Source organism: Corvus kubaryi, unplaced genomic scaffold (assembly GCF_017639235.1).
Source record: "Corvus kubaryi isolate FWS band 111438036 unplaced genomic scaffold, C.kubaryi_AGA036_p1.0 37334, whole genome shotgun sequence".
Classification (NCBI taxonomy): domain Eukaryota; kingdom Metazoa; phylum Chordata; class Aves; order Passeriformes; family Corvidae; genus Corvus; species Corvus kubaryi.
In genome coordinates this window covers 7500018-7514754 of record NW_024581108.1, presented here as the reverse complement: position 1 = coordinate 7514754, position 14737 = coordinate 7500018, and the positions used below count along the sequence as shown (strand labels likewise).

Here is a 14737-nt window from a genome sequence, read left to right as displayed (position 1 = left end):
AAGATTCTTAACACTGTATACTACAGGTATGAGAAGTTAACTAGAAAGAGTAAAGAAACCTCAGTCTCCAAATCCCCTTATATCCTCCCTGAAAGAAAAAAAAAAAAAATAGAAAAGAAAAACCATCACCTTCAAGCTCTCCCTAAAAACAAGTGTCTACATTAATGTAGACTCTGCAGCAAGCAATGGGTGTTTACTTTTCAGTCCATTGGACCCAAGGACTTTTCAGTGCTGGACAGTATTTGACATAGACAATGGTACAGGCTTACCTTGTCTGCATTTTAATAAATTAGAATTAATACTAGGTTTACTTACAGAAACTGTACATGTTTTGGAGCATCTCCAGGAGCAATCCAATAAACTTTTATTTCTTTCTTTTTTGATTTACTTGTGTGACTGACAGCTGAATTCTGGAAACACACACATATCAAGTGTTACACAGTGGATATGCATTTTGTTAGTAAACACCATCAGCAGAGGCTGCAACTAAATCCTGAAGAGACACTGCACAACCCCAGTGCAACTGCCTTTTCCCCAGTCAGTCATGATCAGCTCAGGTGAAGTGTAGCACTGCAACTTCCGCATACTAACAAACTCCAAGGCTAAAAGGAACAACTTTCAATCTGGAAGACTCCAGCAATGAGACAGAGGTCCCTGCAGCATTTATGCAGAAATAGTGAGGTTTTCTTAGTAAGATAATGCTCCACTTTTTGACAATAAGAGGATGAAGAGACAGTGCAATGACTCCTCCTTTTAATATTAGGAATACACCATGTTCATTGGGTACAAGTAAAAGTTATGTTACAAATGCTGCATTTTCCTGCAGCAGTCAACAGCCTTCTGTCACCAGGACAGTTTAAACAGCTCATAAGAATAGTCCAGAGCCGCAGTGAGTCACACCTCTGGACTCTGAGCTGGACCAATTTCTCAAGAGACTCAATGAACTTGAACAGGATTACATAGGTTAGCTCTGTCCTATTATAGACATAGCCTGTACAAGCCCCTCAGTGGCTATGCCCCATTTTAAGGGGCTGGGCTCTCTCTACCTTGGTCCGACCACATGTCAGCAGCTGAGAACGTCTCCGATCAGCTAACAAAAAAGAACCAACTGCAGGGCTATCCAGGTGTTCTGCATCCCGAGCTTGTATGAAAAAGCCTTCAAAATCTGGTCCAGACAGATGAACTGAAGCAAGAAGAAAAATAAAAGGAAGTTTAACTCTATTCCAGAAGACGGGAGTATTTCAACAATGACTACCAGATGCTCATTTTACAAGTACTGAATGATGCTTAATGGATTACCTATACAAGATTCAATTGCTTAGATAAATCCAGTTTAGAAAACTGAGCAAAGACATACTATAATACAAAGAAATACTTTCAGATATAACTGATACAATACCTTCTATGCTGTCCCCTGGTTTAAATTCAGTCCCATTCACTGTAATGGTGTGCTCAGGTGACAGTTGAGGAGAGCTACCATGACAGGGTACCATGCTAGTGCAGGCTTCTCTTACTTTTCCATTTGGATAGCCACCCACAGATGAAGAGAGGCAAACATACATCCAAACAGCAACAGCAAAACCAGGCAGCTCCATCTGTATAAAATAACATTTAAAGGCAATTAGATACAATAAATACTTACATTACAGGTCACCATTCATCTTTAGAAATCAGTTGAATGCCTAAAAACAAAACCATGTTTAAAAAAAGTATTCACGAGAAGACACCATTCCCAGCTGCTGAATAACTTCTGCTTCTGATAACTGCCAGACATTGCAAGAATGTTCAGAAACCATATTTCAGGCCATCTACAGGTTGTTGATGGATCTCTCTATACACTGGGTGGATTATTTCCCCTCCATGCATTTTGACAGCATTTTTAAAATGTCTTTTGCCTATCCCTCTCATGTTCTCTCTCCAAAAAAAAAATAAATTCAAGTTCCTTAAACATCTGCACAGGACAGATGAATCTTAAAACATGCTTCACAGATATATAAAGATTGACAGCATTGAGGAACTACACAGCTACTATCTAGCCCACTTATTAATCATAGCTTCAAATTTTGCAGCATTATGGACTGCCTTTTGTTTCCACAACCTGTGTCTATTTCTTCACATATGACAAATAATTCCCCAGTAACAAGTTCTTCTTTCTGCAGGGAAACTGAAGTTGCCAAACATCAGAAAAAAATTTTGTACATGCAAGAGTGAGAATTTGGTATGAATTAGACAAAGAAATATGTATGTTTGTTGAAGCCAAGACTTCTCCTTTGAACTCTTCCTTTTGGATATTGGACCTCTAGACCATTAGTCAAACAACGGGTTGCTTGTCACACTCTTGTCAAGGGAACAGTATGCATGAAAGACATGGGGTAGTAGGATGACAGAGCCTCAAACAGTTGTATGAGCCCCTGATCTCAGCTTTCATCATACAATGTTTTGCCCTGCCACAATACTGTTTTCATAAAAGCTGTGGCAATTGTTTTGCTACTCAGTAGCATGCAGAGCTTACAGCTCTATTGTGGTTTACAGAAGACCTTAGCCAACAAAAGAAAGTGCTTCCATGTCCAAAAGGCCAGGAGAACAGAGATAAACTTCTTTTCAATCCTTAGGCACAAGAAGAAAATTATCAGCTCTGGTGGAACATAGACCAAGCAAGTAGGTCTGCCTTCTGGAAGGGCCATGCCCATTTTGCAGCAACTGATAAGAAGTATCAGGTTATGAAGTTCCCTGACAGCACGGATGGACACGAAGATAAGAAAAACACAGAGCAATTTCAGACTGAACTCTTGATACTTAAAAAGCAGTCAAATGAGACAAGGCACATCATTTGCCTTACACAATAGGAGCCATCAACTTGAACTCTTCCAAAGTTCTATACATTCAGTGCTAAAAATCCACTATTTCCAAGGCAATGCTACATTTGTACTTCAATGTAAGGGCTCCTCAGAAACTTTACAACAATAAATAGAAGAAAATCAGAGGCAAGAGTGTGTTGAACAGTTAGGTTTCAAGAACTAGAAAATAAAAAACCAAACGTTCAACTCCTCCCAAATATTCAAGATAACATTATGATCATATCTTTAACTGCTAGTTGAAGTATTTCCTTCTAGTTTCAATACTTCTCCAAACTTTTAAAAGTTTACATCAAAATGATTTTATTCATAAGCTAAAGAAGCCTATAGAAAGCTAAAAGTTAAGGCTCAGTACAATTATATGTACCAGAGAAATTCTCAAAACAAGAAGAGATAAGGCTGCATATCACAGAGACAAGGAAAAGACTAGGGTAGAATTCTGCTTTAAGTAGAAGAGGATGTGGTAGGGATGTAAAATGAAACAAGAAATATTCTTTGTCAGATTCAACTGACTCAAAAGCTGGCAGAAGAAAAAGATCAAGCAGAGATTAATAAAATCTAAAAAAAAAAGAAATCTGAAAAATATTTGGATAAACAGAGTGTAGTAAGTTACTTCTTCTGGTGTTGAAAATAATCCCTACAGTCCCTGCAGGTATCAACAGCTAAGAAAGCCCTGATAGCCTAATAGCTCATGAGCACAATGCTCACACTCCAACTCAGGACCTCTTCACAGAAATTATCTTCTTTCAGCTGTTTAACTTCATTAGCTGCATAGTGTGAACTCTAAAACTAGCTTCAGAGAGGAAGAAGAGATGAGATAACAGGCAAGGCAAACATACTGTCAGTTCAAAGGTACAAAAACTACCATAGACAGAAATTTTCTCCTGAGCACCATCAGATGACGGCAAGCAGAAGAGGAAAGAGCCACCTGAAGGGGAATAAGCTATATTAATATAAGGGGTTTATGACACTTTCCTTTAGAAATATACAGGGAAAGCAGTCTTGCTGTTGAAGAGTCACCCTCCCTCTGAATTCATAAAAAGAGCTTGTGTTGACCTCTTCTGCTTCATTAAAGGAGGTCACATCACATCGGCTGGATTGAGAAAGGACAGAAAAAAAGTAGTGTTCACATTCATAGTAATCCATTACATTTAAAATACAGACACACACACACCTCCCATGCACACAAAACATACAGCCTCAGCATCTTGTTCTTTCTAGAAAAGAGAATTTCAAGGGCTTATGTGTTTCAAAATTATTTTTATAACCATTTGAGTGTAGGTACTTACCTTACAGGCCGTCCTCCTGTTACAGCGACAAAGTCTGAGTAAAACTGCCATTGGCTCTCTACTTGTAGTAAAACAACTTCTATTACTTTGTAATCCCTTTTATTTGGTTTGCATCTAACTGTATTAACCTTTACTGTATCCAGGAAGCTTGTCTGAAAAAAGGAACAACACACACACAAAAAATAGTAAGGTTTATAAGAGCATCTTTACTTCAGGCAGGTATTTTACACAGCTTCCCTACACTTCAGCTGAAATGCATGAAGCTATCATGAAACACTGACCCTGCAGCTTCTTTGGCATTATCAGACATTTACTTCCCCAGACCTCAAAGAGTTTCATACTAAGTAAGTACTTAATTATCTTCTGGTGCAATTAAGGGCAGGGGGAATCTACAACCAACTTTTGATACCTTTTTCCTCCACATCTTAGTTGACACCAATTTGCAGCATGATTTTAAAGCTCATTATGCATTTACTTCCTGTCAAAGAGACACTTTATTTTAAAAGGAGAAGAAATAATCTTAAAAATATGGTAACTTTTGTCTTTTTTCTATGTATCTAACCAAGAATGAACAGGATTTTGCCGTTCAGTTGTTTACTTTAATTATTTTACTTGGGCAGCTGCTCTGCATTTAATCTTTAAGGCCCTAACCTTGCAAATTTTTCTCTATATGAAGAACCCAAAGTTGGAGACTGACCTAAGAAGACACAGCTTGTTATCCCAACAAGTAAATTCAACTACAGCATGAGCACATTTACTGTCACCATTATCATAGGCCATCTCCTATGCATGTCAATGAAGAAACTAATATCTTCATAACAAGCAAAAAAGATGCCAGAGAAACTTAGTTGGCATGGCTTCTACATAAAATAAGCCATAGCTTACCTTTATTCATTAAGGCACGCGGGTTTAGGAGTTTTCTCTAAAGAAATTCAGAAATCTTGCATGAGAGGCAGCAGCTACAAGGTGCTTTAAAAACGCCACCAGACCTTCCTTTGCTTCGTAACTGCAGTATATGGTCTATTAAGCAAATAGAGTTCCCAAAAAGCTTGCAATATCCACACCCTGAGCACTCACTGGCGTGAAATTAACCAAAGCACTCCGGAGCTACAGCAGCTCCTCAGCCCCGCACGCCCTCGCTCCAGGGAGCCCCACTCTCCTCTCCGCCACCGCTGCAGCGAAAAAGGGCAGGGAGGGAAGGTGCGGCTGTACCAGCCAGCCCCTTTCTCTGCTCGAGCCTCCCCCGTGGCCGCGGCGCTTTTCTGGCTGCGGGGACGGCCCGCACACGGTGCCCGAGGGGCGCGGGAGGGCCCGGGGCGGGGCGGGGCGGGGCGCGGAGCCGCGCCCGGGGAGCCGCGAACCGGAGCGCTGCCAACGCTCTGTGCGCCCGCCCGGGGTGCTGCCCGCAGGGAACCCCCGGAACCGGGCCCTGGAAGGGGTTAGGGCGCGAAATTGCTTTGCAGTCTCCCAGCACTGGACGTCTGGATGGCCGTCCTGGTTTAACAACGAGAGTTTTACTGAGAGGTTGTCCTTGTCGAAGCTTGTAGAGCTCATTGGCGGTGCTATTCGTGCGCTGAAAGGTGGTCACATATACCGGCTTGCAAAATCAGGCCTTTCTTATCGAGAAAGCAAATAAGTACTGGCTGTAACTGGGGCTTTGCTGGCAGAAACTGCAATTGCTTACACAGCCTTCCCTGACTTCTGTATTGTTTAAATCCAAGTTCTCAATTGCTCACAAAGAGGCACAAAAAGACAATTACTTAAAAATCCAAGGGGAATTTTGCCCTCCACAGCATAGAATTATTGCATTTGTGTTAAAAAACACCTTGACTGGAGAGCTGTAGTAATTCAGTTGCTTACTAGCAGTTCTGAGCAGTTCTAGAGATCTTAGTACTATTAATTTGGTAATATTTTCTTAAAAGAACTATCTACTAAAATATAGCAGACTAGGAAATGCTCTGTTACTGTTCACTGTTTTCTCAGTTTCTATAAAAGCAGCATTGATCTTAGAGGTACCCTGTAATAACATATTAAAAAATACCTTTAACATGAAAAACAATAAGGGATTATTTTGCCTAATCAGAAAAATGATTTGACTATTACACTTGTATTATCTTGCTCATGGGAGTCACTGGGAAGCTGAGATCTCACTCAGTGTATGAAGAAACATAATGCATAAGCAATAGCTTGAAGTTAAATATAGCTATTTCCCCCTAGCCAGGGGAAAAAAAAATAATTCTGTTTACAACTACATTCATAAAGTTCCCATATATGAAAGAGTTCGATAAAATTGCAGACCTAAGTACATACATGCTTTATTATGTGCTTGTGTGTTTCTAACTAATACAGATACATTATTAAGAAGACAAATAATAACATAAATACATTCACAGTAAGAAAACTGGTGACCAGAGGGACCAATATTCTTGACAATATTTAGGTTCATGAGTATATTGGAAATCATATACAAATATTTTAAGATATTATTTTAGTGTCTTGGCTCGCTGACAGAATGAGGTCTATATGTCTGAAACATAATAAATACAAGTATATATGGAAGTAATTTCCTCCTTGAGACCAACAAAGAGGGAGAAAAATGCAAGTTACAATTCTGTTGGAAATGGTAATCAGAGTTTAAGAAGAAAAAATCATTTATCTGTGAAAAGCAAAGGGCTAAGGGAGGGAATACCGTTTTGCTTATCATTGTATAGCTTCTCTTATTTCAAAAGATGTTAGCTATTGCTAAAGAGCTTTAAAGCAAGAAAACCAGGAAAACACCAAGAGAACCAGCCGAAAACATCCCAACTCTGTAACTACTTACTACAAATACCCATACTACTTCTGCACGGGCAATCCTCAATCTGTCTGGAAGGGCTCTTTTCAAACATTCCAGTCTCCTTAAAAAAATAATAAAATCAATAGTTCTGCAGCCTTAACGATAATGTTTCTATGAAAGGGTACTGCATGCTAATTTGCTAAGTGTCACATCCAGTATAAAGTAAATAGAATGCATTAGGTTATATGAACTAAAAAAAGTCCACAGCTGCATCTTCCTTGTTGTGTACTGCAACTGTTGTTAGTGCATTCATAATAAGTCTGTATTTATTACAAAGCAGATGTTCTAGCTTAATCAAATGAGATAGAGACACAGAGGGCTGGGGGGTGGGTTTGAATATTCCTGTAAGCCTGAAGAGAGATGAAACTGTGTAACCTACTATTGACTTGTGTCAGAGGATGAGGATGTCAAGTGCCAAATGAATGACACAACATCTAACATGAAAAGAAGCTGATGACTCTGTTTGCATAGTTTATTATAGGGACTTAAGGAAGTTAGTGAAAGCTTATTATTTTGAAAGCAACAGGAATTTTGTAGAGGAGACTTCATTCCAAGTATATAACGGGAAATTTCTCTTGCTTAAGAACCGAGAAAACTATTTAGTAAATATATATAATTTTGGAAATTAACTACTGTGCAGTCCAAGGTTTATACTGATAGCTATTCTATTTTTTAAGCCCAAAGCTATATGGAAAACAATAAGCCATTGAAGCTAGATCTGAAGAGAACTCATGTTACTATGTGATTGCTTCTAATCAACTTTCCTCTTAGGTATTAAGCTAAATATTCAGCAGAATGGTGGCTTTTTAGAAGGTCAGACCTTGCTCAAGTTTCATACATATGTGCATTGGGCTCTATGCTACTGACAAGGTTATCACAATAAAACGTCGCTTGAGTTCCAGTCGAGTGAAGTGCAAAAAGGCTGCATCCCTACCAGATTGTTTTGATGATGGATAATTTGGATCACAGATTTTTTTGCCACTAGTGTTACCTATTTTGAAATACTGATGTGCTTGAAAAAGTGTATTTGGATTTGGCTAAATGCATGCTGGATACTAGGCTTTCTCTGAAGATAACAGTCCTGGCACCAATATTTACTCACCTGTCTCTTGCCTAAACTACACATAAGAGACTATGCATTTCAAGATTTTTCAAGCCTTCTGCATTTTTCAAAATTTTCAGCATTACTGTCTTAGTTAAAGATGCATTAGGGAATTAATAACAATATTGTTATCTCAGATATGAAGAATTCTTCCTACCAAACCAATTTGTATATGGGGGGGGCGGTCCTCCCAAAGAGGGGAATGTTGAGTCATTGAAAAAATCCTGACCATCTAAAAGGAAATAAATGATGATAAAGTCACAATGTAGGATGAGGTATTTTTCTCCAAAATTAATAATTTCTTTTCCCTTAAGCTCTGGCACTGTTTCATACTTACCTGTTTTACCAACTTACTGTTAATTTACAAACTAGATTGAACTATTCCCCTTGTGTTCAGAAATTTCCTTCTACTGTATGCATTTTTTTTTTTGTTCTTGTTTCTCTTTACTAATCACATTAATTTTTGGTTTTTTTTTTTTTTAATGTCACACATAAAATTCAGACTTGGAATCGTATTTATACGAAAATACTTGTTTACCTAGAGGTAAAGCGCATTTTACAGTTTTCAGTCAATGACTGTAAGAAGCCACCTGGTGGCAGTAACCAATCAGTCAAATATGGTTTGCCAGTCAACTGGACAGAAACCTGCTTTGGCTTTTTTATCTCTACTGTGACACCACAGCTGAACTACCCGCACCATAGCTTTCTACCAAAATACGTATCCACTTTGACTTAAATAGACTTTTTTTTAAATTACTTCCTTGCTTCTCTGAAAGGAAATCATTAAGATTGGTTCCCTGATATCAGTTTGAGACAGGTCTGTATAGGTGTTATGATAAAATGACACACAACCTGTCACTTTTCTGAGAGTCTCCACTTACGCAGTGCACAACACAAATAAATTGATTAAGGACTTCAGTAAAATCATTTCACCCAGTTCGAGTGATGTGGGTCAGTGCTTTATCTGATGCACACTATCAAGTTTTATCTGATAGAAGTACTGCATTATTAACTTTATTGAGTTTTCTATATTTTCTGACCATTGCTGTGATGCTTTTTCAAATTATTAATTTTATTTTATCAGCAAGATGTGGTAAGTTTCTATTGTTCTGCTTTACAGGGAGCAAAGAGCTTGCTGGCAAAGGCATTGACCTGTAAGTGCTTCGGTTTAAGGCACTTTAGACCTGATTACAGAATTCGTAATGTGAAGCTAAGATTAACTGAATCTTGTACAATGCTCTCTCACACACTTATCAGTTTCTTTGCCAGCCAATCTCAATTCCACCTTTGCTCCCCAGCTTTTTTCCTCTGCCCTTTCACTTGGATTAGGAACTAATTTTCCTACCCTTTTTCATCTCATCTCAGAAATCCTTTCACAGACAACCCATTTCCATTTCTCCACCTTTTCTCAGCAGCTCCTAATTTAACTCCTTCATGGCTTCCAAATGCATTCTTTGTGCAGACCCAGTATGTCTGTGGGTTTTGCAGCTGCTCTGAGCTCAAGCACAAGCAGTTCTGCTGGAGGGATGACGGATGCACAGCACTGTTAGTTGTAGCAACACTCTAGTTAGTACATGCCCAGTGCCCCTGCGGGGAAACCATGTGGTGAAGTTTGAGTATGCTCCATGGGAAGGGCTGCAGGGATTTTAGCTCTTACTTTAGCAAGTCTCACCTAAATGTTTGCAGAGACTTTCAGAAGCTAATGAACTGGTAGACCATAACACAGCTGGTAAAAGACATATCCAGCTTTGTGAGCTGTGAGAAGAATAAGGGAGAGAAGATACTTTCATACCAGTTTTCAAGTCCTGTAAGCAGCAATCCTCAATTGATGAGCAGAGGGGAATATCAAGCAAAGTGTAAAGGGACCCAGTCCAGACATACTATGGAAAGCTGCCTCCTGCAGAGTCAGGTTAGTACGTAGTCATTGTGGAAGCCAGTACCTCCAAGGAAGTTCCAAATTTTCTCAGAAGCAAAATATCAAAGCTGTGCTATTGTACGAGACACTAATTCCTCCAGCTAAAATGGAGAGCCAGTTCTTTGTGCAGGGATAGGACACTCAAAAAAACTGGACAGCAGCAGCAGTTTGTCCCAAAATACAGCAGTAATTCCTAGGTCCTGGGCGTTCACATAGGAACCACTGCCCAGTTATGGGCAAAGTACTTCTCATCAGTAATCCTAAACTTAAATTCCTGGATAACCAAAAGACCTGATGATATCAATAAGACAAACACTAAGGACTTTAATCTTCTAGTAGCAGCATTTGGAGATGGTTCAACTGTAAATGTTGAAGAAGGTGCTCTGATTGCTGTACAGCAAAAGATTTGCCAGTCTGAACTCCAGCTTCATAGCTGGAAACCCTAGTGCAAACCACTCTTGTGTCATCTTCCCTGTTCTTGCTGCTCATGTTTAATACCTTTTAAAACAAATGTTTGCTGTCGTTATACATTTGGTGAAATATTCTCCTTCTGCAACATATTTCACCATGTTAGCCTATTTAAATTACCCTGGCTTGAATTCTGCCTGCACTGAAAGATTACAGAGAGGGCTACAGTCCCCAATATTAGCTTCCAGATAACTTCAGGTAATTACTTCTTTGCCTAAAAATCAGATTTCTAGAACAGAAAAGCACTATCTATTGTTTACTATTTGAACTTAAAGAGCTATCTAGATAAGATTTAAGGATTATTATTTTAATGGACCAGGAAAATATTCATGGTATTCTCAGCATAGTTTGATATATCAAGAAGGAACATCATAAAGGAGACGGAGTGTGCAAGAGACACTCTGAATATTTATTTTTGAGGAGGAAATATAAAACTGAAAGAGTAGATCTGTTTGATAAGACATTGTTACAGTTCCTTTAGGAATAGATCCTCTGAATCTTAAATCTCAGCATATCTCACTACTGTTAAATGGAACAATTCACAGGAAGATAAAAGTGCTGGTAGCGGTTCAGCACACTGGTATGATACGTTCTCCTTCTACAACAAAAATTGGCCCAGTAGATGTGAATTAATTTTACACTTAACTAAGTTAAATGATACAAGAATATAATTCAGATACTTAGTTTTGTTTGCCAAGTCACCACGTTTGCAGATTATTAGTATCAAATTAATGTGATGCTGTTAGCTAAAGCACAGTCAAATGTATCTTAAGCGCTTACATGGAAAGCTACCTTTAACAACATTTTATATGCACCTCTTTAAAGATATTTGCATTGAATTTTACAATTTTCTATTAAAAATTAAACTCTATTGAAAATTAACTTTCTATGGATGTTAGAGCATTGATTGTTTGAGGCCACACAGTAAAAGAATGGCCAAACTGGAATTAAAAACAAACCAAAAATGTTTCTGCAATCCAAAAGTTCATGATGATACCAGGTTAATCTTTGAAAGGTCAAACCAACACTGCCTTGCAGGAAAGGCCAGTAAGGACAAATTAAATAGGTTACTGGTCCTAGCTTCTCCATCTCATATGATTTCTGACTTAAATAGACATTTTTATTCCAGCCTATCATTTATTCACTGCCTATCAGGCTATTGCTGTTTAGACATTTAGAAGGGATTTTTGGAAAAAAAAAAAAGTTATAGGTGATTAGGTCCATGTTCTCACTAATGTTTTCACTCAATACTGGATTCTAATGTCCAAGAACATATACAAATTTCTGCTGAGCACACAACTGTCTAAGAATAGCACTTGTTTTCAGTCACTGCATAGCAAAGATCTAACTCAGAAAAGACCGCAGTTTAATCAAACTGCAGAGATACGGTTTTAAAGAAAAGGAGCTTTCTTTCAAGTTTGCATTTCTGGTTGAGAAGTCCCCATTAGAAAACAAAAGCTAGACAGAAGACTCAGTATCTCTTAAGCTTCCTATTGTTTGAACAGTAACACGGTGTTAATTCGTGAATTTACAGGGCATGAGTGTGGAGCATTGAGAAAAAATGTGCTCACTTTAAATTTTATAAAGTCTCATATTTCCTGTACACAGGCCAAAGGAATCTGCTTTTCATTTTAGTTAGATGTGCAGTTAAGTTCTCTCTGTGCTAGTTGGCTTTTACTGTTGTTATTGGGAACTATTTTTCTGTTATTAAAAATAAAAAATGAGTACCACCATGTAAGTACTCTAAGTTCCCACACTTTATAGGCATAACCTTTAAAACAGGCATAAGCAATATGACATTAGTGAGATGTGACAGTGAAAAGCTCCCCAAAGTGTATTGACACCACTACTAGGATAAGTGTTCTCTAACACTGTGTTGCAAAACAGGAGGCAAGAAAGGAGGACCACTTAGGAAGGTGTATGTAAAAGGACTGAAGAATTCTGGTCTGAGTACATTTGAAAATGCTGCAAAATTATTTCCTGATAATTAACATTGATATGGTATGTACTCTTGTTTTGAAATAACTATTGATCATTTCCTGCTGTGGTATATCATAATCACTCACAGAGAAACTGCAAACTGAAGATAAAATGGCACTGTGAAAACCACCCCTTAGATGCCAGAGTAGCAAATGCACACTTGGTGTTGGCTGTGTCCTAGACAAAAGTACAATGCTCAAAGGTAGCACTTGTGCATTCATGTTTTGCTGGTGTGGTTTCCATGTGGAGAAAAACTGCTCAATTTACATGTGCCAAATGAAGAGACCCAAAGTCTGTAATGGATGGGCCAGCATAAGAGATTATGCCAATGGAGAAAGGATTAGAGAAGTCTGCTCTCTTTCCTGATTACACTTCATCAAGAGACCTGCAACATTCATTATCTTTGAAACAGTATTTTTTATATGAAATTGAAGGCCAATGATATGATATTGTTTCAATTATTAAGTGATTTCACAGTAGCTAGGAAACTTTTTTGCTGTGTTGTAAATCAAGTCCTTCATTTACACTCTTCACATCTGGTTTAGCTACAGAAACAAATGGTCAAAATAACTGCCTCGGGATTGGTTTCCTAGTGATTTTTGTCCAAGACACTAAAAAAAATCATTTTTCATAAACCTGGGTACATTTCAAAATCTGTCTCAATGCCTAGTATACAAGAGATGTGCCAGTGCAAACCTAGTAATTAGGGTAGGGTGAGTTTCCGTATGGAATAAGGAAATCAAAAGAGCCACGTTTTAAAACTTAGTAGCAGGAGAGAAATAGCCTTCAATAATACTCTTGGCTCTTCTCTTGGTTTTCCCAAGGTATTCAACATGCACTTCAGGAAAACTATTTATGCAAAGGACTTGGTTACATAGGCATTATTTGCTCTCCCTCTCTCAGAGCTGTTCTCTGTGTAAGCAGCTCATGAGACTTCTAAATGCCAGCCCATTTGCTGTATGTGACAGGACAACAGCAGGCCTGGAGGAAAGGACGCTTGTGCAAGGCTCTGTGGCAGATCAACTGCAGTCACTTCAAGCTACTGAAGCTTGCTGAGGACCCTAGAAAAGAAGATGGTCCAGATCTCTTTTAAAAGTTACCTCCATTGGTTTTGTTCCTATGACTTCCATAACTGTTGAAGTTTCTTGTATTTCCCATTCCTGTGTTGTATCATCCTCTTTTTGGGGACACATCCAATTCAGAGGAAACAGCCAGCATACCAAGAGAGCCAGGATTCTGCTAGGTGCAAGTCTGTCCTGTACACAAACACAGGCCAGCAAGCTGAGTGAAGAATAAGGAGGCTAAAAAAGAGAAGGACAATGGGAGAATTCTACTGGGCACTCAGGAAATATCCATGTGAAATAACTCAGATTGTCAGTATCACATCTGAATCATACCTGAATGAGCCTCAATGAGGTGAATCTTAAGGGAACTGCACTCACGGGGCGGCTTCCTTTTTCCTCCTTTCTTTCTAGGGACTCTAATATTGTCAAGGACATACAAGTTGACATATTCACACCAACATGAAAACCTTCCGCAACAATACCAAAAAGCATTAACTGTAATGAGGAACAAACAGATTTCTGGAAATTTTCAGAGGGAGGAGCAGGTGAAAGAGAAAATAAAGGAAAAATAGCTACAAAATTATAAAAAAACTTCAGTTTGAAAAGGGTAGAAGTGTTTCCATGAATATCAAAAGCCTTTGGACTTTCCCTAAATGCACCATAATTAGATGAACACCCTGCAGTAAAACACGTTTATAAGGGTATGCCTGGGATGGCTGCAAGTAAATGGTTAAACCTAGATTGTTTTGCAGATTCCTTCCAATTCCACAAAATATACCACATTTGAGAAGAAGAAAGAAAAAACAAACTCAGTGACTGTAAATTGAGAAGCACTTTTTTTTAACGTATTTCTAGGCAATAAAAATAGACTGACCTTCCAAAGCTGCAAGGCTGACCTTTACACTGGGGTGCAGTTAATGACTTCGGTGGTGAGAGGGCTGGAGCAACTGTCCCAGGTGTTCTGCAATACAAAGCAATGGTAAGGGCTGTCTGGTGTCAGCAGTTCGGATGACAGTATGCTGCAAAACAAGAGGAGTGTGGGGGGTTGTTCTGGTGTTTGGGATTTTTTAAAAAACCATGCTACCTCTTGGTCAAAGACAGATCCACGGCGTTTGTCCACACACTATATATAGCACTTAAACCCTGGCTGACATCATGTTTTTTCAGCAGCGCAGCCTATCAGGATGGAGCCGGCTGCCCGGCGCCGGGAGCTGGCCCTGAGGCAGCG

The 14737-nt window shown here is 38.8% G+C and overlaps 1 protein-coding gene across 7 annotated transcripts in view; it reads right to left on the bottom strand.

Moving 5' to 3' along the window:
• Window positions 1-14737, bottom strand: part of FRRS1 (ferric chelate reductase 1) — a 27905-nt gene extending 13168 nt beyond the window's left edge. The window contains exons 1-8 of one of the 7 annotated variants that reach the window (XM_042030100.1): window positions 14594-14737; window positions 14384-14470; window positions 13843-13925; window positions 13546-13775; window positions 4145-4296; window positions 1400-1595; window positions 1047-1183; window positions 316-410 (exon numbers count right to left, since the gene is read on the bottom strand). In XM_042030100.1, coding sequence (XP_041886034.1) covers window positions 316-410; window positions 1047-1183; window positions 1400-1595; window positions 4145-4195 — 479 coding nt within the window. In that variant the 5' untranslated portion in view covers window positions 4196-4296; window positions 13546-13775; window positions 13843-13925; window positions 14384-14470; window positions 14594-14737. Of the gene's footprint in view, window positions 1-315; window positions 411-1046; window positions 1184-1399; window positions 1596-4144; window positions 4297-5029; window positions 5448-13545; window positions 13776-13842; window positions 13926-14383; window positions 14471-14593 lie in introns of those variants that run through there. The other 6 variants (XM_042030097.1, XM_042030099.1, XM_042030103.1 and 3 more) reach the window with 6 other exon arrangements.